At 33.4% G+C, this 24,132-nt stretch overlaps 2 protein-coding genes across 7 annotated transcripts; one reads left to right on the top strand and one right to left on the bottom strand.

Annotated features, from left to right (window-relative positions):
• The first annotated feature begins 4,258 nt into the window (after positions 1-4,258).
• On the top strand, positions 4,259-10,909 carry LOC146957238 (sucrose nonfermenting 4-like protein). 3 transcript variants are annotated; one of them, XM_085734931.1, is made up of 14 exons: positions 4,259-4,377; positions 4,706-4,835; positions 5,244-5,331; positions 6,566-6,733; positions 7,315-7,422; positions 7,519-7,578; positions 7,731-7,820; positions 8,999-9,130; positions 9,259-9,403; positions 9,472-9,645; positions 9,793-9,856; positions 9,940-10,009; positions 10,393-10,498; positions 10,664-10,909. In XM_085734931.1, the coding sequence occupies exons 3-14, from the start codon at positions 5,263-5,265 to the stop codon at positions 10,753-10,755; spliced, it is 1,278 nt and encodes a 425-aa protein (XP_085591057.1). In that variant the 5' UTR covers positions 4,259-4,377; positions 4,706-4,835; positions 5,244-5,262; the 3' UTR covers positions 10,756-10,909. The 3 variants fall into 3 exon arrangements, with proteins under 3 accessions (XP_085591057.1, XP_085591049.1, XP_085591042.1); XM_085734923.1 differs by having other exon boundaries at positions 4,697-4,835; XM_085734916.1 differs by having other exon boundaries at positions 4,259-4,835.
• Positions 10,910-11,821: 912 nt separating this feature from the next.
• Positions 11,822-23,658, bottom strand: LOC146957237 (protein ALWAYS EARLY 2-like). 4 transcript variants are annotated; one of them, XM_085734888.1, is made up of 19 exons: positions 23,535-23,658; positions 22,199-22,318; positions 21,428-21,526; positions 21,202-21,264; positions 20,871-20,948; positions 20,332-20,500; positions 19,444-19,703; positions 18,880-19,279; positions 18,672-18,749; positions 17,565-17,812; positions 16,437-16,721; positions 16,152-16,330; positions 15,758-16,040; positions 15,055-15,210; positions 14,083-14,232; positions 13,683-13,823; positions 13,385-13,597; positions 12,762-13,052; positions 11,822-12,473 (listed from the first exon to the last, which is right to left on the bottom strand). In XM_085734888.1, exons 2-19 carry the CDS (start codon positions 22,301-22,303, stop codon positions 12,309-12,311), a joined length of 3,363 nt encoding a protein of 1,120 aa, XP_085591014.1. In that variant the 5' UTR covers positions 22,304-22,318; positions 23,535-23,658; the 3' UTR covers positions 11,822-12,308. The 4 variants fall into 4 exon arrangements, with proteins under 4 accessions (XP_085591014.1, XP_085591029.1, XP_085591019.1 ...); XM_085734903.1 differs by having other exon boundaries at positions 13,716-13,823; XM_085734893.1 differs by lacking the exon at positions 23,535-23,658 and adding an exon at positions 23,049-23,121.
• Between the last annotated feature and the right edge of the window lie 474 nt (positions 23,659-24,132).

The raw sequence follows: 24,132 nt of genomic DNA, 5'->3' as shown, positions 1-24,132 counted from the left end.
AAGAGAGAGGATAACAACATCATGTGAGTATGAGAGAGAAAGTTGTCAAAAAGTTGTCAAAAAGTGGTTGTCAAAATATCATTTCTCTTTTTTTAATTCAATTGATAAACATGTGGATTTTTATTTTATTTTTAATTCAAAATATACACAGCTGGCAACTTTTCATGCTGAGTGGCGTGACACATAGGATTGACCAAGTCAAAATTGGTGTTTTGCAAAAGGGGCTAAACATAAGGGGTATCTTTTGCCATTTTTTTTAAAAGGGGGCCAAAATCGCTACTTTTGTAAACTTAAGGGGGAAAAAGTGCGTTTAAGCCTTCTCTATTATGACCTAAGATAATTGTTTAAACTCAATTTTTTAACGGTAAATGTCGGTATGTTAATTGTTATTGTTTTTTCTCGTTGTCAAGATCCGAACTCTGGACCTCCTCTTAACTCAAACTAGTTGAGCTATCCAACCCTCCTGTTGTTTAAACTCGTGATGCATCCATATTTCAACACTCGGATCTTGATCGACTCAATCAATCCCCCGAGTTACTGGTCAATCAATGGATCATTAGTCAAACTACATGATTATTGGCATGTTCAACATGAAAAACTTCTATAAAAACATGACATCAACTTTATTCTTTAAAAAAAAAATGTGCCTAGCAAGATAAGTCGTTACCATAATATAATAAAAAAAAAAAAAAAAAGAGGTGGACAGTAGCCAAACACGTAAAAAAGATCTAACAAAACTTAGGATAGGGAAGACCAAGTCTATTTTTAGAAAACTCTTTCCTTATAACAGAAGGAACGTCATTCCACCAAATATAATTTTGTAAAAATAAACTTAGATTAACTATCATATTTGCACAATAAATTCTCTATTGAAACATGTGAGTGATCATAAAAATCATGTTTTTGATTCTACGAAGACAATTCTTCCATTTGTTCCTTAGCTACGAAGGAACGTTATGAGGTGACTTGATGGTTGAGGTAGCTAACTTTGAATCATTATTAATCAAAAGATGGTTTCATGCTCTGTCAAAGGCATGTTTAATAGAAAACATCGCTGCAAATTGATTGCAAAACTACCAAGATTAGCTCCCCTATTGTTTCTGAAAATTCTCTCGCAAGCAATTGAGCTAGGGTTTTCCAAAGCAGTACCATTTGTGTTACACTTCAACCAACAAAAATGGGATGTTGTCATACGACTTCTTTGATTCTTGGAGCCTTAGAATGATGAGTGTTAACATTGACAACTTTTAATACTTTAAATCCTATCATTGAGGGGCATGTGGAAAGAGCAATGTGATCACCATACAATTATACATTTGCAATTATCATAGAAATGATTGTGCTCCAATTAGGTCTCAAGTCATTGAATATTTGGTTATTCATGTTGATCCATATCACATTGACAGTTTTAAGAATAGCTGCAACGATGACAATTTTGAGTTGAAGGCTCCAACCTTATTACTAACATTTAAAACATCCATAATTGAGTTTAAGTTGCTATTAATATTGATTATAGAGCAAAACCAGTTCTATAATGACAAAGCAAAATGGCATTGTAAAAACCGATGATGAGAAGAATCTGCTTGCTTGCTGTACAAGTTATAGATTGAGGGGTGATTGCAACCCCTTCTTATCAAGCTCTCATCTGCAGGCACTCGATCTATTATGAATTGATCTCGATATCAAGAGAGATTTGGAAGGAGGTAAGGCTTTATTCCAAATAATCTTTGTCCATTTAAAATCATGACTAGCATTTACGTGAAAAGCATAGACATATTTGAGTGATAACGATTAAATATAATTTATCTTTTTTTTTTTTGTGGTGGCCGGAGTTTGAACCCCAGACCTTGCATATATTATGTATTGTCCTAAATTAAATTAAATTTACTCACTTAATAAAAATAACGATTACATTCTTCTATTTTTTTTTAAATTTTAAGTGCCTTGCCGGATCAATGAGCCGCCACAATAATTAATAATAGAGTTATATAAAACTTATGTCCCTAAAAATATAACGAATTTTGATTATAGTCCCTAAAAATAAAAACAAAATATTTTCACACTCACAAAACTTTTTGTTTCATTTTTTGTTCCTATTGAATATAATTTTAACATTTTCTTGAACATGATAATAGATTGATAATAGATTGACATAGTCTAAACACGCCTTGAAGATAAAACGGGTCATCACATTGACATATATACGAACATAAACTTGTCATTATATATGGACCAAAAATCAAAGAATTTTTTTTGAGAGGATAAAAATATCCCTTTTTTTAATTCAAAAAAAAATCCCATTTTTATTTTTAAGGAGTAAATCTAAAATTTGCTATAATTTTAGGAATGAAAACTTATTTAACCTTTCATAATAAATACAAAATTATAAATATATTATAATTATATTTTGGAATGTACAATTGAAATAAATCAAATATTGTATAATTGTTGGTATAAAAACTCACTAAAAATTTTAATGTCAAATATTATAAATTTTATATAAAAATGTTCAAAAGTGGCTATATATCATTAGGGATGGCAAAACAAAACCTACATGTGTACATTAACAAATAAAATCCGTCATAGGTTCGGGGTGGATACCTTAAAAGATATTCACGGATAAAGTATATAGATATTTTAACTACCTGTTATTTAATGAGTACCTCAAAATTCGTGGATTACTAGTTTAACAGATACTCACACGAATATTGAACGGTTAAGTTGAAAAATTATTGTTACAATTCGTGGATTTACATTTCTATATATCATATGGTACTACACAATTTATTGTTACAAATTTTGTGTAAAGTCAAATATCTACTAATCACGGTTAAGCTGAAAAAGATTCCTTAAGACAAATATTTACCGAACAATATCTTAAAAAAATGTGAAAACTAAGGAGCAAAGAGTATTTGGTTCAAATACATTTGATTTTTTTTTTTTTTATTTAAAAACTAAGGAGCAAAGGGTATTTACCTACTGGAGTACAATTAATTTACCAATATACCGTTAAATTTGGTATCAATTTTTCACCACACACAAAATTTGAATGTCATGCTTAGAACGAGATTATTAGTGGCTGCTTTAGAATCCTAAAATCGTGTTCTTCTAATACTCAATAAATTTAGTATGACATTCATGGTTTTGTGTGCAATGAATAATGATACCAAATTTGAGGGTATATTTGGCCGTTATAGTTCGTTCTTAAAAAAGTATTCCATCTCGTTTTAAATATAAGAGAAGATTTTTTTTAAGGTTTCATTGAATAAATGAAATAAATGATGTACTTAGTTCATATTATAGTCTATATTGTTTTATAAATATTTTTCTGCTTAGAATGAGATTAATTAGTGATGAAATTTGAACCCAAAAACACTTGGATGCGATGATAAAGAATCCCTATCTACATAATCAGAGGTCGGTTCGAATCAAAACATGAGAATGTGGCAATGTTAAACTCTCTTGAGGAGGAGTGTTGCCATCTATGAAGTCCAGATACTTCAAAATGAATGACGTACTGTATCCCATGTGTATCCTAATACATGTTCGATACTTCCCGATACGTATCAGGAGAGTATACGAAGATTAAATTTTATTTATTTAAAAAACAATTATCCGATACTTTTCAGATATATCTGAGATACGAGTGATAGGCGGTGGAAAACCGATATGTGCTGGCTACCTGATGTTTCTATTATATTTGGTATATATGTAATTGACTAAGTAATGATGTTTTTAATTTAGGATATATATGTAATTGACTAATTGTCGCTTTCTTTATTATCAATATTACTTACATTTATATTTATATTGTTGCCGCCGTCTGTCTTGTGTCTCTTTGTTTGTTTGAGAACGATGATATTGTTGATTGTTGTGTGAAGATAATTTCATTGTTGTGCCTCATCGTTTTTCTATGTCTCTTTGGTCTAGGTTCTGCGCCAATTTTTTTGCTTTTGAGTTTTAGTCCATATTTTGTATTTTGAATTTTAACATGTAGTTTAAATTTAATTTTTTTATTGAAGTATCCAAGCTGTATTGTATCTTGAATTTTAAAATTTTCCCATATCGACGTATCGATGTCATATCGTATCTGTATCGTATCATGTATCTGGGCTTCATAGGTCGTCATTCGTTACATTCCTACCAGACTAGGACATTACTAATATTTGTGGTTGCATGCGGAGATACTCGGTTCACAAAAGAAAGAGAAAAAACCATGTCCACTTACAAAACAAAAGCTCATCATCTTTTAGTACCCACTGGAAAACCCCAGAATCAGTTTGCACAAAGACAAAGAAAACAACTCATTTTAGTGCTATGCCAAACAACAAGAAACTTGAGTTAGAGACAGTTCACAGTAGCATGCATCCATATACGGTTAAGCGCTTTTCCTGTTTTCATTTGTATTATTCTTCTTTTTATTCTTCCGTTTTCTAAAACTCTACAACATTTTGATTCCTACGTCTCATTTTCATTCACTTGATTGATAATTTTGTAATCATTACCATAGCACAGTTCACAATGCAAACTTTATACTTTTTACGTTTTCTTTCTCCTGCCTAAATTAATATAAATATGAACTTTGTCACACTACTTGCTACATTATTTTACAAAGCATTTAAGTTCTTGCTACTAGCTAGTAATCAAAGGTTGCTTCAATTGTTCAATTGTTTGTGATTTGAGATTGAAATGTCAGGTTCATCAGCTGCAGGTAGAGGAGGAAATGGAAGTAGTAGTGATGTACCAGTACCTGATCCTCAACCTTTTTCCATTCCTCACTTGTTTGTTTGGCCTCATGGAGGTGAAACCGCGTTTCTATGCGGTTCTTTCACTGGGTAACAACTTCAATTGTCAATTTTTTTATTAGAATTAGAGCATGTTTGTCACAACTTTCTTAAAAAAAATGATAATTTGAAAGAATTTTTTTTCTTCTAAAAATGATAAAAAGTTTTGAGTACCTGTTCTAGAAAATTATTTGAGTATGGATTATTCAGCATGGTATTGGTAGATATGTATGTTGCTGTCACTTTGTTTCCTTTTGGTAAGTTTTTTTTTTGTTGTTTATTGCATACTAGAATTAGCTTAATCATGTTATTTATTTGTTGATTGTATAGTTTATTCAACATGGTAGATGTATGTTGTTGTTGTTGTCACCTTTGATTCGTTTTGATAGCATTTTTGTTGTTATTTTTTGTTTATTGCTTAATATCACTTAATATTATGTTATTTTTGTGTATGCACAGATGGTCAACAAATTTACCAATGTCTCGAATTGAAGGCCGCCCGACTGGATTTCAAGTTGTTTGCTACTTGACTCCAGGATTTCATACGGTATTTGGCCTCTATATGAATTTTTAAAATCTGAGGAAGAAAAAAAACTACTAATGTTTGAAATATTTATACATCAATGTGCTTTACGTTTAGTCAATAATCTTTAACCTTGATCAGAATACCATTTTTCTCTCTTTGGAGATCATAGAGGGGATGGGATCATTTAGTTTGTTTTCTCATATTGCTTGGGGGAAGAGGAAAGAAAGGGTAAAGGAAGCATGTGCTTGTAAACTAGAACAAGTGCAACGATCTAGATACAATCATTGCATGTAAAACAATAGAAAAAGATAAATGTTAATACAAATCGGAAAATTATAGTAAAAAAAAAAAAAACACAATTATTTATATTGTTTTGATGTTGTTTCAAGGTGTAATGAAAGAGCTGAAAAGGAAGTTGTTTCAAGAGGTTGTTTTAAAATTGATCTTGCTGTCCTGCTTTATATTGGCAGGGCAGTAGGATCAAGTTCAAAATAATCTCTTGAAACAACTTCCTTTTCAACTCTTTCATTACATCTTGAAACAACATCAAAACAATATAAATAATTGTGTTTTTGTACTATAATTTCTGGATCTGTACTAACATTTATCCTTTTCTATTGCTTTACATGCAATGTTTGTATCTTGGTCATTTCATTTGTTGTGGTTTACAACAAATGGATGGAGGTTGGTTTGGACGGAGATTGGTTTATAGGGAGGAAAGTTTGTTTTTTTTTTAAGAAGTGTTGGAGTGTGAGTTGTCGTTCTGATATAAGGCAGAACGCAACGACACTTAAGTGCCACTAGTGTGACGGCAGACAGTTAACTGTTGTTGGGAGTATAAAGGTCATTTCGGGATCCCCTAGAGAAATTTTGGAAGTCTAAAGAGCAATTTTCAAAGGGCAGTTAGTAGAATTTGTTCTTGTTATGTCCTATTGTAAATAAACTTTCATTAAGATAAAAGCTATCTTATATCACATATTTGCTATGTACAGATTCAATTATGTGTACAAGATGTTCATTACATACAACAGCATAAACAATCGTCATTAAAGTACATATAATCTACTGTAGATTTGTTATTTAATTTTTTAATGATGCATTCACATTCTGGCCTCTCACAGTTATTAATGTATCGGTATTTAAATTTGAATCTACTCATTTGGCACAATATCAAACATTTCATGGAAAAACTGAAATGCTTCTAAAAATTGCATAATATGAGAGGGATATTTGATTCATGTTAATTTGTGTGCAGTATCAGTTTTGTGTGGATGGTGTGTGGCGGCATGATGAGCAGCAGCCATTTATAAACGGGTTCACCGCCACAGTGAACACTATTTCGGTGGCAGAACCATATATGTTACATGGGATGCCTAGTAGATCCCATCTGCAGCTTGAAAATATTAATGTCACTAGACACATGGTATGTTTTTTTCTCACTTCCCATCTATGCCCCCTTGGTTTGTTGCATATATTTTGCTTGGAAAGGATTCTTAAGTGTGTTATATATATAGGTCAACAATGATAGTAATGATTAACATTATCGTCAAAATGGTGTGTTATTTTCTCCAGGTAGCATATGTGCATGCATTTATAGTCTTGTAATTGGTAAACTTCTCATGTTCAAAACTACATTTAATGTTTAAAAGAACTAAAAAATATATATAGGGAGTTTCGGAATCTGAAGTAATAGAAGAAGCGTAATGACATAACATTTTAAAAAAATTAATCGGTGAAAGGGATTAGATAGCCTTATTCAATTGATGATTGTTTTGGTGAGTTTGTATGTAAACTCTCCCTCCTAAAAATTCTTCTTTTATTGAAAAAATGATGCTAGAAATTTTAAATCTTATACATATTTATACTTGCTTTGAAAAATATCATCCTGATTATTCTTATATTCTCTTATCAAATGAGTGTCAATTAAATTTGATTTCATAATCCTTATAGTATTGAAATTTATGCTGCATAAAAGAAAGTAGCTTAACCTTGGAGCTTTTCCAGGGAGTTTTTCCTAGGACACCAGAGTTTGCTCTGCATGTCTCGCGCTATCACATATATAAATTTATGTCATCGAATACTGCTTCTCATTTGCTTCCGGAGTCTGGCAAGGTTTGATACCCCTCTCTCCTTTGTCTTTTCAATGTTTCCAATCAATAGCAATTTATCTGATTTTTGGTGGAGCTAATTTGCTTAAGATAATTTCAGGTATTTGTCTTGAATATAGATTTATCACTTCAGCAAGCATTGCATATTCTATATGAACAGGTATGTTCTCCCTTCCCTCATTACACTATTTACATGAGGTGTTATTCATCTTTCTCTTAAGCACACATCCATGCACATGCAATGTATGTTAAATCTGATGCTGCCTTTTACCTTGTGTTCAATATATATTTTAACTTAATATATGCTTTCAGGAAGTATCTTTGGCTCCTGTGTGGGATTCTAGGAAGTGCAAGTTTGTTGGAGTGCTTAGTGCACCGGACATTATTCAAGCACTGAAAGAGGTTTGTAGAAATTTTGGTAAATATAATTGAATGAAAACTGAACAATTGGCAAAAATGGTTGAAAAAGGAAAATTGTATGACATAGTAGCTTCATTGAGACCTAAGTCCATGTGAAGTTAAAAGAAATTACAAGGCAGATGCCAAGTTGATTTATGCTAAATATTTTTTACCATTTAGGCATAATTAATTAGTTATGTTAATTTGATTTGAAATTTTTGTCATCACCATTGAATTCTATTATCATTATTTTAGGCTAAAAATCAATCATTTTATGTAGTAGGTTCTAGTAAAACTATTTGGGCTTGTATTAAATATTAGAGATATTTATTTGGGAAGATCAAGCCTTGAAATATGTACCTTTTAGCTATCATTGATGCTTTTTTCTTCTTGAAAAATGATTTATAGTTCTTCCATTTTGGATATATATTTATATGGTATGTCTGGTATCATGATCATGCATATTATCGTGATTGATCAATTGTTATACTTCAATACATTATTGGAATATTCACTTATAGTAGAAGATATGGTCTTGTGATGATTCCTCATTCTTAGATAGCATTTAGGCTACTGATTAGATCCTGAGTAGATCCTTGATCACTCCATTGATTGATTGTAGTCAAGCTATAAATAAGGGGTCAAATGTTAACCCGTATTATATTAAAATAATCTCTGTTTCTATGTATATAGATTTTGTAAAAACAAATGGTATACAGGTTGTACCCATCCTTTATTTGGTATCCTCTCTTTATTTTCCTTTCCTCATTGTAGGTTCTTGCATCAATTTCCCTTATGATCTTTTTGGCTTTCATCCAGTAGTTATTTCTGTCCTATATTTGACATTGCATAGGACCAAAAGTCCCTAATTTATCTAACAGACCTTATCTTTTATTCTATTTTCCCAATGGTGCCTCTGCTGATGGTGTTTCTGGTCCTTCACAAATGCCATGGTTTGTTTTGTCACTGGAAAGTTTTTTCTATAAAACCTGCACCCGATGCTAAATCTCTTTGTTTCATATCGATTTTATATAATCAAACAATAAATAAGCAATTGAGTGTGCAACTCATACAATTATTGCCAAGCTAATCTCTATTAACACCAATGATTGGTTTCCTAACTTTTAAACATATGCATGGTTTTGTAAATTATGTGAGTCATCTAACATGCTTAATTTCAGCCGGAGAGTCATCGATCCACTTTTACTGATGAAGGACTTGAGAAACATACTTTAGCAGCATGGATAGAGAGAAAATTACAGCAATGTGGAACTGATAGTAATGGGAAAGCATATCCTTGGAGTTTTGTTGATGTAAGCTCCTTAACACATATGAGAAAAATTTTGCGTGTCAAATCAATTTCCCAATTTTAAGTAGAAAATTTACTTTAATTATTTATGATTTTATAGTATTTCATTTTATATTTATTTTTAATCTGCAGGCTAGGCCTTTTGAGAGACTAGAAGACATCGCTTTAAAATTTTTGCAATGCAAGGTGCCAGTAGTTGCTATTATGCATTCTTCTTCCGAGGACGGCTCAACTCCTCAGCTGCTACATATGACTTCTCGCTCAGAAATACTAAAATGTAAGCTTTCACATTTATTGGCTATGCGTATAAATGGTTTGGAACTAATGTACGGAGTTAATTTTCAGGTATATGCAAGCGTTTCAAGAACGATTATGGTTCTTTGCCGGTTCTTCAAATACCGATCGGTTCAATACCTTTGGGTAGATGGGCGCCAAAAGTGGGGGAATCCAATAAACAGCCAATTGCAACGCTAAGGCCAAATGCTTCTCTTAGTGCTGCTATCGCTCTAATGAATCAAGGTGATCATTTTTCTTTTTCAAAAAAGTAGCCAAGTCTCTTTTTTGTTTAGACATTGAATGTAGTGATATCCATGTTAGAAGCAAAATGTATTATTGACATTGATTATTCTCTATCTTTTGTTATCTCATGTTTACTTCATTTTGCAGCTGAAGTTAGCTCAATACCAATTGTGGATGATTCTGGTTCATTATATGATGTATATTCAAGAAGGTTTAGAAACTCTTTTTCCTCCTTGTGCTAAGAACAGCTAGACATTTTGCAAGCTTATTTATGTATTACTATTTTCTTCACAGTGATCTTACTGCATTGGCTAGATGTGAAATGTATGCTAGGATAAGCCTGGATAATTTTAGTATCTCTCAGGTAATTCTCTTTTCCTCTCTACATTACTTGTTGATTAAGGAAGCTTCAACCAATAGCATTAAATTTATACATGATTTTATTATACAAGTTGTATGAAGTACCATAATGAACTAATGAAACATGGTTATATATTTGTATAAACTTGTGTTTGAATCTTAAATCTAAAATTTCAATTTTTTTAACAAAAAATTTAAATTGAATATAAAGTGAAGGCAGATAAAATGTTAAATTTCAATTAGTATAAGGTGAAATTAAGTCTTTTTTTTTTCTTTTTCCGTAAGGCCTAACAATGCTAATATTGTTAGACTAAATATATTTATCGGGTTTGAACCCGAAAACTCACAATTGTATAGACTAAAATATGAAGTTTTTTTGTGCCGCAGGCATTGAATTTGAGACAAATTGGAAAATGTCCTTACGGACTTATACTTCCAACGTGTTTAAGGTCCGATCCATTGCATGTGGTGATGGAACGCTTTGCTAATTCTGGTACTATCTTTATAATTTTTTTCCTTTATCCAAATGTTGCTATATCTATAAGACTATATCTATATATGTAGTACATAAAAATTCCTTTACCTGAGCAAGAACAACAATATATAATTATATATGTACTAATTATTATTATCTTCATACATTAAAATTAAAATACAGGTGTTGGAGAGGTTGTGGTGGTGAAGTCTGCCTGCAGGAGTGTGCAAGGGATCATTTCCATAGGTGATGTGTTCAAATTATTGTTGGGTTAGTTTAGTTTGGAATGGGAAGAAAACTGTTTTGGCAGCTTTGAAAAACTATGTTTAATGGTCACTTTCTTTAGGATGAAATTGGAAGGAGGGTACTCTAGTTATCTATTTTATTTGCGGTTGATTATTATTAAGAAATAAATTAATCTTGGTGATATTTATCTTATCTTTAATCGCAATTGTTTTTGGTTTTTGATATTTTTTTGACAAATTGACTTTTGATTTATTATCTTTAGTAAAATATGTTTTTTTAATTAATCTAACGGATATTATTACTTGTAGAGAGAACACACTCTTAAAAAGATCAACATAAATTGGAATTCATTTTCCAGTTGTATGTGAAATAAAATAATCAGACTAGTTTTTTTTCTTATCGTTGTTGGACCTCTTACTCCTTAACTCAGATTAGTTGAGTTACCCAACCTCCCTCTTGTTTAAACTCATGATGCATTAGTATTTTAACAACCGGATCATTGATTGACCCGATCAATGCCCTTTGTTATTGATCAGGTTAGTGGATCATTAGTCAATCTACATGATTATTGGCATGTTAAACATTAAAAACTTCTACAAAAATATGACATCAACTTTATTCTTTAAGAAAAATTAAACAAAAAATGTGCCTAACAAGATAAGTCATCACTTTCCCTCAAAAAAAAAAAAAAAATAATAAGTCGTCACAATAATATAATAAGAAAAAAAGGAAAATAAAAGAGGGGAACACTAACCAAAACCCTCAAAATGATCTAACAAAACTTAAAACAGGGAAGACCAAGTCTATTTTTAATTAAAAGTCTTTCCTTATAATAGAAGGAACACCATTCCACCTAAGAATATTTGGCTCATGTCATTGAATATTTGGTTATTCACGTTGATCCAGATCACATCGACAATTTTAAGAATAGTTGCAATGATGACAATTTTGAGCTGAAGGCTTCAACCTTTATTACTAACATCTAAAACATACTTAATTGAGTTTAAGTTACTATTAATATTGATTATAGAGCAAAACCAAGTTCCATAATGACAAAGCAAAATGGCATTGTAAAATCAAATATGCAAACATGAGTGACCCAAAGACTTTAAAAATAAATAGAATAAAAGTAACATTAGATATATTTTTTTGTTACAAAAAGGGCAAAAGTTGAATTAAAAAAAAAAAAAAAACACCTAAATGCACCCTTCCTAGACATTAATAATGTCATCAAAGAGGAGACTATGCAGCTCTTTAGAAAGGAAATCCAAAACAAGAAAATTTCACGAATTGATGGTAAGACAGCTAAAGTTTGCTAGTCAATCAACAATTATGTAGCCTTCACACAAAGGGTAGATAGATAACCGGTATGTGCCAGCTCCTATTCAGTAGCTCTTGGATTCTACAAGCCCTTAATATTGCCGTTATTAATCAACAGCTTTTGGGTTTTTAACATATTAAATACTTAATTTTTTAATAAAAAATTACAGATTAAGTAAGGGGCAAGGAGCACCTATGTGATACAAACTAAATGGTTTAGCATCCTCTATACAACTAAAAATTCTGGAGAGAAGATATAATTCTAAGTAGGGATGAGAGCTAAAATCTGGGTCTTTATTCTTCCCATGCACATTTGAATTTCTCTGTAAATAGGAAGGTTTCGAGTATCGCACGGTTGCAGGCTGGTAACGGCAGAATCTAATATCTGAGCCACATCAGCTGGAGGGTATTGCCGTTCAGTACAACTCTGCAAGTTAAACAATAAAAAGATTAATTTTGGAAAGCAAGATTGATTCAACAATGCATACCAATATATGATGTATATTCAAGAATGGGGAAGAGGACAAAAACGTCACTAAAAAAATTCTTATTTTCATCAGTATCATGATGCACCAGTTCACCATTTAAAATAGGTGCACGCCCCCAAAGATGTGCTGTTCAAAACTCTTTTTGAAGAGTATGCCAAGGAAAACATTAACTTTACAATCGAATGGGAAGTTGTGAAATAGGCCAAGTTTGACATGTCTTTAATTACCTGAATCATGGTTAATGTAGCCACACATGAAGTGATGAGCTCAAATGGTATTTCAATCTCAACTTCGTCAGAATCTTTGTGCAGTTTCGGACCAGATGCATCGTTAAGTAAAGGCTCTGATGCTCTGCAAGTCGACTGATTAGCATGATAATAACTGCCATTCACTTGATCTTGAGACCTTATCACAGGCAACCTGTACTTGGTGGACAACTGCTGATAATCAATAGAATCCAATGCCTGCCCAATCTTCGTAATAGCATCTTTACCTTCCTTTGTAGCTTGAGACCATGCCTGATTTATAGCATAAAAATATGTCAAAGGTTCTTTAGCTGGACATAATTGCATGGTGTTCAAGGAGTAATGCGACACACTACAGCTAGAGCTCTATGTCTACTGCGACCGTTCTAAGCTTTGCAACTAAACAAACAAGCATCAGTGCTCATGATAATAAGTAAATACCGGATCATGAACAATGAGAATAATTTGCTAGGATAAAAGAACAGAAAAATGCTCCCAGGTCACCGAAATAGGGAGGAAACAAGATGTGAAAAGACCATTTATGTATAAGTCATAATGACTGACTGCAAAACCGGAGGGGCATAAGATCCACAGAGCATCCATACCTGAAATGCAGCATCCAGCATTGCATGTGCCTGTAGCCTGGATCCTTTAATGATTTCAATGACAGTTGACCTAGACTCTTGTGTCATAGAACTATCCGACATACTAGGAAGGTCATCATGGCCATCAAAATTTGCTTTGGGCTTCATCCATGGTGGCAGAGAGGTTTCCGTATAGGTATTGCGTTGCCTCAATTGAAGCATGGTATCAGAAACCTGTAAAATATAACCCAATCAAATGTTGCTTCAAGGTTACTGCAGAATGTTGTAATGACATTAATAATCAAAGGAAGCCACATGCCTGTCCACTGGCTTCCTTTAGCTCTACAAGTACCGTGGCATAATGCTTCTTGAAACCTTCAGAATCTTTTAAACATTCTATGCCATTTTGGTTTTCCAATATGCCATTATTAGCATTTCGAAGCTCTGCTAATAGTGTATCCTGTAAGAGCAGCTGGAAAAAGTAAGAACAAGGCCATATCTAACCAAGGAAAATTTACAAATAAAGATAGATAAATCCCATTAAGATTTAGAAATCATCAAGATGAAAAGGGTAAATGAAAACGGAAAGTAAAACATTTTCCAAAAGAACTGCATAAAAAAGTATTAATTTGGGAGGATAAAATGTAAGGAAAAAACCTTTTTATCTAGAGCATGATCTAATTCAGAAAGTGCATGTGTATAAAATGTAAAGAAAGAACCTTTTTATCTAGAGCACGCTTTAATTCAGAAAGTGCATGTATATCAGCTTCTTTAGATTGATGTTGCATCACTTTACACGGTTGAGCAGAGGCAGCTTGAGCACAGAGGTTACCAATATTGGCCTGGGAAGTGACGTGGTTAGCATCCACCTGAAAATTTTAAAGAAATTATGTAATTAGAATTATTTGTAGAAAACCTAATATATTTATGTATCGTCATTAACATTGCCATGACAGTGAAAATTAGGATTAATAAACCATGTGAAAGCGATGGAAGATTCAAGAGAACCACTACTAGACCTTTAATGCATTTCTTTAGTCTTTATTTGGAAGTCAGGAGGGAAAGGGCTTTAGAAGCAAAAGGATGCATAGAAATGAAGGGAAATCTTTCACTGTGTCACCTTATTTAGAATAGTGTTTTGGGGGAGGATGGGAAGAGAATATCTATGATTTTCTTTCATTTGAGAGTATTGCAAAGACGGGAAGGATTTGAAAATTAAATCAAAACCCTCCAAAACTCTCCAAAGTCATCCCTTAATGTATTTTTTGAGATCCTCCATATTGGAGGGTTTTGATCCAATGAAGAAAAAGAAACCTCCACAAAAGGTGGGGGGATTACTCTCCCTTCCCCTTTCCTCCTACTTAATCCTCTAAGCCTCTTATTCATTCCCCTCCAAACTCCCAAACAAAGCCTTAGGAAGTCAGATAACTTGATTGGGTAGTTAAATTCATCCAGTTAATCATAGCAGTGCAAAACAATGAAAATGTATGTCAAGGCTTGTCCATTAGGCAAAAGGAAAGGAACAAAACTTAGTCAGTAATTAAAAATAGTAACTACAATGTATAGGTTATTTTAAAATAAAAGCATAAGCACCAAAACGAAATTCTGTGGCATAATATTAAAAACATTTTGATAATTGTTAGCAATCTAACCTTTCCTTGCTTAACTAAAGCACTTGAAGAGGGGCGTACCTTCACAGGTGAAGCATGCATTTCACATCCCCCAAAACTTGAATTTCCATTAATATGTGGTTCTATACTCGTAAAAGAGGCTTTTCTGGCACCAATCTGCCTCCTCAAAGCTTCGGGCATATTATCTAATGGATTCAAAGGCATGCAATCAATGTCCTGAACAAAAAACCCCACTCATCAAAAGCAAGAAAATATGGAAATTGTTATCAAATTTTAAAAATACCATGCTAATTTTCTTCAATTAAAAGAAAAAATATTTAAAGCTTTAGATTGTTTGTTTTTAGTATGTTGCATATAAAGGTCGTTTATCAAAGAAATTGCATTAAATGAGACAAAAAAAATGAGGAAAGGAAACCGTGACACAATGCTTTGAGTTTCTAACGAGTAACCAAGAGGCCACAGATTAGAGTGTTGGAATTAACCTCTAGCAAATGCAAGGTAATGCCAGCTACTATAAACCAAGAATGGGTCAGACCTTTCTCTGGATACCGTGCATAGAAGAATAGCACAAGGCACCACTTCTTATTGTTTACTATTATTACAATATTAAGCATGTGACATGTAAATTACAATATTAAGCATGTGACATGTAAAGATTGTATATATATGTTAATGGAGCTGATTTTGATCATAGGTTTTAAACTACATCTTGAAGAATTGCTAAAAAAATATTCAAAAAATGCCATATAATAAATCATAATACCGTGATGAATTCAACTCCTAACTGGGGACGATCGAACTGAATTCTGCACTTGTCATGGTCAACTGTAAGCACGCTACCATCATGAATCTCTCTTGTTTTGGGGTGAATGGCAATTACACGTTGTCCAACATATAATGGTCTTGCCAAATCTGTTGGAAGTCCATCTCTTATACCAGTCCGCAGCTCAGAATAATGTTTCCTCACTGATTCTCGATACTGTTCAAGTTTTTGTCTTTCTTCATGTAAAAAGTGTTCCGAAAACCTGCGTGGTTTGCCAAGGGAACTGCAGAAACAAGTACAGCACTGCAATGTCAAGTAGGTCCTTTACAATCACATACTTTAACATTCACATGGTTAAGCAGAAAATTATAGCAACTACAATTGAATTTTGAACCTTTTTATGACACTCCACTCAACACGAGTTAGCCTTGGGATATTCCCTAGTCCAACATGATTTAAGTACTCCACAAATTCTCTTTTGGCAAACCATGGATAATCAAGTGCACTATAAAACCATTCAAAAGTAAACCATCTGCGAACCAAATAAGATGACAAACAGCTAGAAAGCTTTTCCTGCAAGTTACAAAGAAAATTATAATACTTTCAAAAAATAAGAAACCTTGAATCCCCTCAAAGCTTTAGAATGCAGAGTCAAATTGAATTATGAAAAAGCTTGAACCTTTTGGGTAGAGTGCTTATTAGGTTGACTTTTCAATACATTCTCATAAGACTTCTCTTTACGCATGGATGGTCTCTGAAAAATCATCTTGCGTCTACTTCTTTGTTTAGTTGGTGAACTAACTTCACTTAAAAGTGGAATTTCAGAAGTTGATACTGCTAAACCTTTCTGATCAGCACGCAGTAAAACCTCAGAAGGTTTGACCGTCTTTATTTGTTTTGGTGAGGCAAAAACTTGATCGGTGTATTTTCCTTTAATCACCGTTTTTTTCTCATCATCTACAGCCTACAGAGAACGTGAAACAGCTTTAATAAGTATGTAATAACTTATAACTACACTCCAAATATATCGAAAATGAGAAGATAACGACATTTGGACACATACTATATAATGTAGTTGAATAAGGTGATTTGAATTGCTTGAGAAATAATGATGAATTACAATCAGAATCCTAATTGTGTTTGAACTCTTGAGTTTAACATAAACAGTAAATGATCAAAGAATAGAGCGAAGAGAGACAGGGAACCGAATGTGGTTCAACCAACAACAAAGGACAAACTATATACCTATATCAACAAATCACAATGGTCAATTATAACCACTTAACGAATGTGCGCCCAAACACTCTGTAACTAAGATTTACAGTATTTTAGGAACAAACTACTGTTTCCACAAAATGTAGGTGATGGCTGTGGCGTTGCATATATAAGCATGGAACCTATGCATCCACCCCATAATCTCCTTGAAAATTCTTACAGTGGGAAAAATTCCCACTAATAAGAGACTCCTGATTCTAATAATATAGGGAAATAAATCATGATAATAATAACTAAGAAATAGGAAGACTAATCCTAAGAGATAATCAATGATATTCTAATATCGAGAAAGATATTTAAATTATTTTCATATCATCTTCTAATACTAGTTTGTATACCTAATGATGTAGTTTCTGTTCTAGTTTGTAAAATTCTGTCCTCTATTTTTTTTTTTTTGTATCAATAAACAAGTATTCATTGCAAGAGAAATGCTTGTTGAGTAAAAGAAATATTACTTTTGAGAAATAATAAGCAGACCAAACACAACACAAAATGTGCGGGATATAACAATTAGGGAATAAACTATACTTGCCTTTGACACAGTGGACTTTTGCTTTCTCTTCCATATCTTATCAGCAAATGGAAGCTGTTCTTTTGATTCAGAGAGAGCATTGGTATCATTTGCTATATCCTTGAGTTTAGATTTTTTGGACGTTGAAGTGTCGACCGCACGAATTTTAACTTTATTTCTCCTATGGCTTGTTGATGTTGATTCGGGTAAAGCAGACTTATCATCTTTATCAACCATCATTCTTTCTCCCTTCAACTGGAGACGTGATTCTAGACGGGCAAGGAAAAGTTGAATAATCAATTAAAAGAATTTTGACTGTTATTGCTTTCTCTCTCTCTCTCTCTCTCTCCCTCTCCCCCCTCTCTCTGTATTTGTGTCTCACCTACAGTTATGTTTTTTTTTTTTTGACAAAACCTACAGTTATGTTGAGAAGTCCCATATTGGATGAGATGTGGCTTGATGATGTGTTTATAAGTGGTGGAAACTTCTCACCTTACAAGCTGGCTTTGTAGGGTAGTGTTAAGCACAACCCAAAATCAAAGATGGTATTAGAGCCCTATCCAACATCCACTGAGCCACTCCCTATCAGCCCACACTCCAGATGTCTAGTTTTGGGGGGTGTGTGTGTGCGTGTGCGTGTGCGTGTGTGTGTGTTGAGAGGTCCCGTTTTGGATAAGATATGGCATGAAAATGTGTTTATAAGTGGTGGACAGTCCTCGCATTGAGAGGTTTAGTTTTGGGGGGTGTGTGTGTATGTGTGTGCGTGTGTGTGTGTTGAGAGGTCCCGTTTTGGATAAGATATGGCATGAAAATGTGTTTATAAGTGGTGGACAGTCCTCGCATTGCAAGCCGGCTTTGTAGGGTAGTGTTAAGCACAACCCAAAATCAAAGATGGTATTAGAGCCCTATCCAACATCCACTGAGCCACTCCCTATCGGCCCACACTCCAGATGTCTAGTTTTGTGTGTGTGTGTGTGTGTGTGTGTGTGCGTGTGTGTGTGTGTTGAGAGGTCCCGTTTTGGATAAGATATGGCATGAAAATGTGTTTATAAGTGGTTTTGTAGGGTTGTGTTAGACCCAACCCCAATTCTAAGACACAGTAAAATATATCAAAAAATTTATTCTTACCAGATTCTACTTCAGAAGACGGCATCATTAGAGATAGATCGGCCAAAGTTTGCAAAGCATCCAAGGCGTGGATTTCATCTGTTTATAAAGTAATAGAATAATATCAATTAAGAGAGATGTGAAAGTAAATGAAAGATTATTTTTTTGCAAAAGTCAAACCATTATTACATTAATTATGGCCTAAGGTTAAGGCAGGAAAAGGAATTACCTCCAAAGACATCCCTATTGACAGAATTACCTCCAAAGAGGAGTTTTTTGTTTCTTTTCCGCTGACTTGTTGGGGAGAATTGCTCAAGCTTTTCGTTAGTTACCTCCATATTATTTTCCTTCAAAGAATTAAAACTTAGTCCTTCTTCAGTGCCGCTGCATGCTTCTCCTCCGTCATCAAGCTGATAATTTCCAACATTTTCCACTCTTTCTTTCTTTCTGTAAAATTTTCCTCCCTTAGGAACTCCAGCAGTGCTCGTTCCTTCCATATCCATCAAGGAACTAGTATCTCTAACATATTCTCCATTTTCAGCTCCCCTGCTTTCAAGACTACCTTCCAAAAACTCTCCATCCACAGAAGCATCGAGAAACTTGGCACGAGCTGTCTCTGACATTTGGCGCTAGTTGAAAAATTACAAAAAAAATAAAAAATATATATATCAAACATAAGCAAGTAATAATATAGCCATCAATATTGCACTTATTCACACATTCAGAACATTTACTCATTTTGAAGTAAAAATATAGCCAACAAACACTATATAATGGCAGCACAGTTGAATACCATTCTATCCCGGCTCTGAGCAGGAGAGAACTTCTGTTCTCCTCTCCTATGTGGTGTCTGAGAAACTAGGGGAGAGCCTCCTCTTTGTGAAGCCCTGCTTAATGCAAAAGCTACATGTTCAACTTCGTCATCATTACCATCAACAGTAGACTTCAAGCTTCTTTTGTTAGGCGAAACATAATTCTCCCTATCATCTTTCTTTTGAGAGTGGTAAACTGGGACTCGTGGTGTCCTTTTTCCAACAGCACGAGGCTGCAGACCTGATTAATTGAATAGCCATCAATACTACAATCCAGTGCAGAATATCTTACACAGTATGAAAAATATGTTACCAGGAATACAAGCACAACTAACAGTTCACAATAACAAATCTGGACAAAGGCAACTAATATATGATGAAGATCGCTGTGAAATACCAGACTAAATTGAAAAAGTAATGTATAATCTGAAGTTTTGGGTGGAAAAGGTATTATTAGAGAACTGAGTTTGAAAGAATTTGAGAATCTCAATTTTGAAAACAAAATGATACTGAATTTAATCTGAAATGACTGCAGTACAAACAGCTGTACAAACACAGGCTGAAGGTTATAATAACTCTGTTAGTCTGTTTACACTGTCAAGTTCTCTAATAAATTATAATAGTTGCCACTAACTTTGCAAATTACTGTCATTAGAATATTCTAGACCATAACTAACTGACTGTGCAGCTTTGTACCCAAAAAAAACTGACTGTGCAGCTTTACTAACAGCAGCCAACTAAGCATTGTTTTTGTATTGCATGACTGCAGTAAACTGAGCACTAACTATACACAAATTAAAGGCAAACCAAAAACCCAATTCCCTGATGAGGAAAAAAAAAGAGTAGTGAGACTACGACATGTATCTTACCATCAATGCGTCTTTTCTTCAGTAGAGAGAGGCAACCATCACTGGAAGTAACAGACTGAGACTGGACAGGATCCTTTGAGACATTAAGCTGAAGTTTTTCACGCTTTCGTTTCACAGGTTTTCGAGATCCTGGTGCATCATTGCTCTCCCTTTCACTATCACTCTCTTCCTGTCGATGTCAGGTACAGAAAAGTAAATCTCAATTCAGAAGAATACAACTTCCCCAGAAACCAACCCATTTCAACAAACATAAGAGATATGTAAATCCAAGTGTAAGCATGAACTACATCATTTATAATGTCAGGATAGTTGCTGAGGAAATAGAGATGGAAAAACTATACTGCAGAAGTGAGGTCTGACCATCGGGGCAAAGAACAAGATAACATATTAATTTTAGTTCTCAACAGAATATGTTCACCCTTCTTTATGAAAATATTTTGCTTTTCTAAAAGATATTTCCAGACCAAAAGCTGTTTAGAAATTTTGTTAAGGAAAAAAGGAAGACCTACACCACAGCGAAAAAATAATGTTGACCTTACCAGGACATTATAATGATCTGTCATCATTGCAATGAGGCCTACAACAGAAGCTGTCCCCTCTGGTAGAGATAGATATGCCTGTTAATCACAAATAATGGTTTCAATGGCACTTAACGCAAGAGATCTACACAGCATTAATAATTCAGTTCATGATGGCTCGATATCCATTAATGCATACAATAGTGTCATCTAATTTTTCTAAGCCAAATCACTTAAGGAAAAAAAATACATGCACCCAGACAATACCTAATTTCTAAACCTAAAGGCATAATGCATACAATACGGCTCGTGAGACAAGACTACAAAATAAGTTACTATAGTATTGATTTACCCGATTCATATTGTAAAGAGCTTCCACCATTTCAATGGATCTATTACGTACAGCGGCAGCCACCTGGAAATTTAAATAAATCAATATGAAAGAGAATAATAACAAGCATTGTAAATTAAAATGGTAGTGGTAATGATATGAAGATGAAAGAGAAACCCAAAATGTCCTCAAGTTTCGAAATGAAAGAGCAAGATAGAGAGAAAACAACACCAAAACAAAAGCACACCTTCTTCCAATCTTTACCATGCTTTCTGTATGCTTCATAGAATCGCTCTAGTTCCCCCTTGCTCCACTGAGATCCCAATTTATTAGACAACTTCTTCTTCTGTGTATTGAACAGGATTCAAAATGTGAGGTTTAAACAGGAGATTAAATCTTGTTCATGCTCAGCGCATACTATAATGGACAGCAATTAATATGCATGATGCATGGATACTCCAAATTGGTGATTTTTTTACCATGTATTCATAGCCAATAGAAATACAGGTATGATGCACTTGGTTTTGTATTTGAGGTTTATCCTTTGTTTGGTGTAATACCCAAAAACCCATGAAATCATGTCATTTTAAAAATCCAAAACAGAAAGACTCAAATCCAAGTCCATTCTCCCGAATTTCCTCTCTCAAAACATAAATGGCTCTTGTCAGGTTTTCTTCAAAGTTATCGGGTAAAGTAGCAAACTTTGATAAATTAATGTATTTTATGCAATACATATCGACATAATAATATCTTAACTTTTAAAAAAATTGAATTTGTGTATTGTGATGTAACAGATGCCAAATTCCTGTACCGATGCAACATAGTTTAAAAGATAATAAAATGTATCTAGTGACCTACACTAATACTGACATCAATATTATTTGCCAAGAGCTACCACTAAAACTCTTTTAGAAACTATTATTGCAATACAATACCATGCAGGATGCAGTGCTGTATTTTATTATGCACCATGTTACTTCATGTTTCGAAATCAAAAAACGCTATCAAATAGATATACCCGTTGCTTGTTTTTACTTGAGCCAGCTCCATCTTTCTCAGGAGAAATATCATTTGTATTTTTAAACCGCTTATTCACACTTCTAGATTTCCTTGTCGGTGCCATTGATCCTTTAGTATACTGAAACAAAAAGAAATAGTCACAAACAGCAATATAAGTTTCGTTAAAATTCAGCTAGTGAGCTACTGATCAATATTGCATAATAAAAAATAACACATAAATTTCTCTTAAAGAATACTATGTAATTAACATGAAGGCTTAGGTCAGTGGTATGTATAGAGGCGAAGTCCAATCGTTAACATTAATTCTCTTCAAAAAGTGGAACTAAAATGCAGCATATTTTTAACCCTGTGTCACATTCTATTCTGTTTTTAAAAATGCATCATATATGGTATAAAAATAGAACATGTGTTACTTTGTCTTGTTTAATTTGTCGATCAAACGTCATGATCAAATGTCATCTTCAAACGACAAAAGTTACACACATGCTAAACGTCGTTTTCAAATGACAAAAGTTACACACATGCTATAGATCTTACATAAACGGAAAAACAGCTAGAGACCAAAGATTCAAGTGCATCAACAAACAGTACTCATAATATCGACAGAAAGAGGTAGATAAATCAAAAGCAAACACATGAGTAACAGTTAAATTAATAAACCCACTCCAAATCTTAAATACTAAAATCCAGCATAACACTTTTCTGATGCACCTCAAACACTTCGAATCTAAAACAACAAACAACATTTCGATTCACAATTGCACCAGATTCAACAATTTTCTTCGTATTTCCCAAAAATCAAATCATAAAAAAATAAAAATAAAAACACAACAATAACCCTCATTCACCTCAAAATTAATTTAAAAACAGAAAAATTAAAGACGTCGAATCAAGTGCTTTTTCCATTCACCTCAAACACTTCAAAACTGAAACAATAAACAACAATTTGAATCGCTTCAAAATTTTAAAAAATAAAATAAAATCAATCAGCAACAAAACTACACAGCTTCACCACAAAACTTCTCACAATCGCATCAGATTCAACAATTTTCCCAAATCATCAAGAAAAAAACCGTAAAACAATAACCCTCACTCACCTCAAAATCAATTTTAAAAAAAAATTAAAAAAGTCGAATCTAGTACACAACACAGTGAAAAACAAATAACAGCATGAGTAAAGTAGAATCAGCATCGAAGAGCTTAATTTGACAACATTATGAAGAAAATGAGGAAAACAAAATGAGAGAGAATAAAACAAATTGAATCAAATTAATTAACAAGATATTATAACGTAAATTATGCAATGAATTTCGAAATTAACCCTAGTAGCTTACAGATCCAAGAGTGAAAGTGATTCCGCGGCTGTTACTGATTGTAGGTTAAATCGATTCACGGCGAGGAGAGAGAAAACAAGAGAAAGGGTTTAGAGAGAGAGAGAGAAAGAGAGAGATAGGGAATAGAGAAAAGAAGCGTTGCCGCGAAACTTGAATATAAAGGTGTTCTACCCAATCAGATTTTTTGAGTGTTTACGTCATTGTGCATCGTTGATCGAATATGGATTTGGATTGTAGTGTCGATCGATGAACGCGTGTGTGCGTTGTTCATATCAACGGTTCAGGTTATAGACGTTGTTGGATGTAACTGAATGCTCGGTTGCATGGGATTATATTTGAAATTTTAAAAAAGATTCTTGTAAATATTTACCCTAAATTTTGCGTATTGCTGATATCGCCTCGTATTCGTCTCAAAAATGAATACTTCTAGGGTGGCATTTAGCATGGGAATGAGAAATTGTTTTCCACCATGGGAAAGTATTTTTTGGTGGTAAGATTAAAGAGGATCACTGATTGTATCACATGGTTTTATTTGAAATGATGATTTCTTATTTTATAAGATTCTTGTTATTGTTCTAAGTTTGATATGCATTATGGT

The sequence above is a fragment of the Medicago sativa genome, chromosome 1 (assembly GCF_051527215.1).
Source record: "Medicago sativa cultivar Bolivia chromosome 1, Bolivia_mono, whole genome shotgun sequence".
Taxonomy (NCBI): Eukaryota; Viridiplantae; Streptophyta; class Magnoliopsida; order Fabales; family Fabaceae; genus Medicago; species Medicago sativa.
Note: the sequence above shows the minus strand (reverse complement) of the source record. Positions and strands in the feature narration are given on the sequence as shown.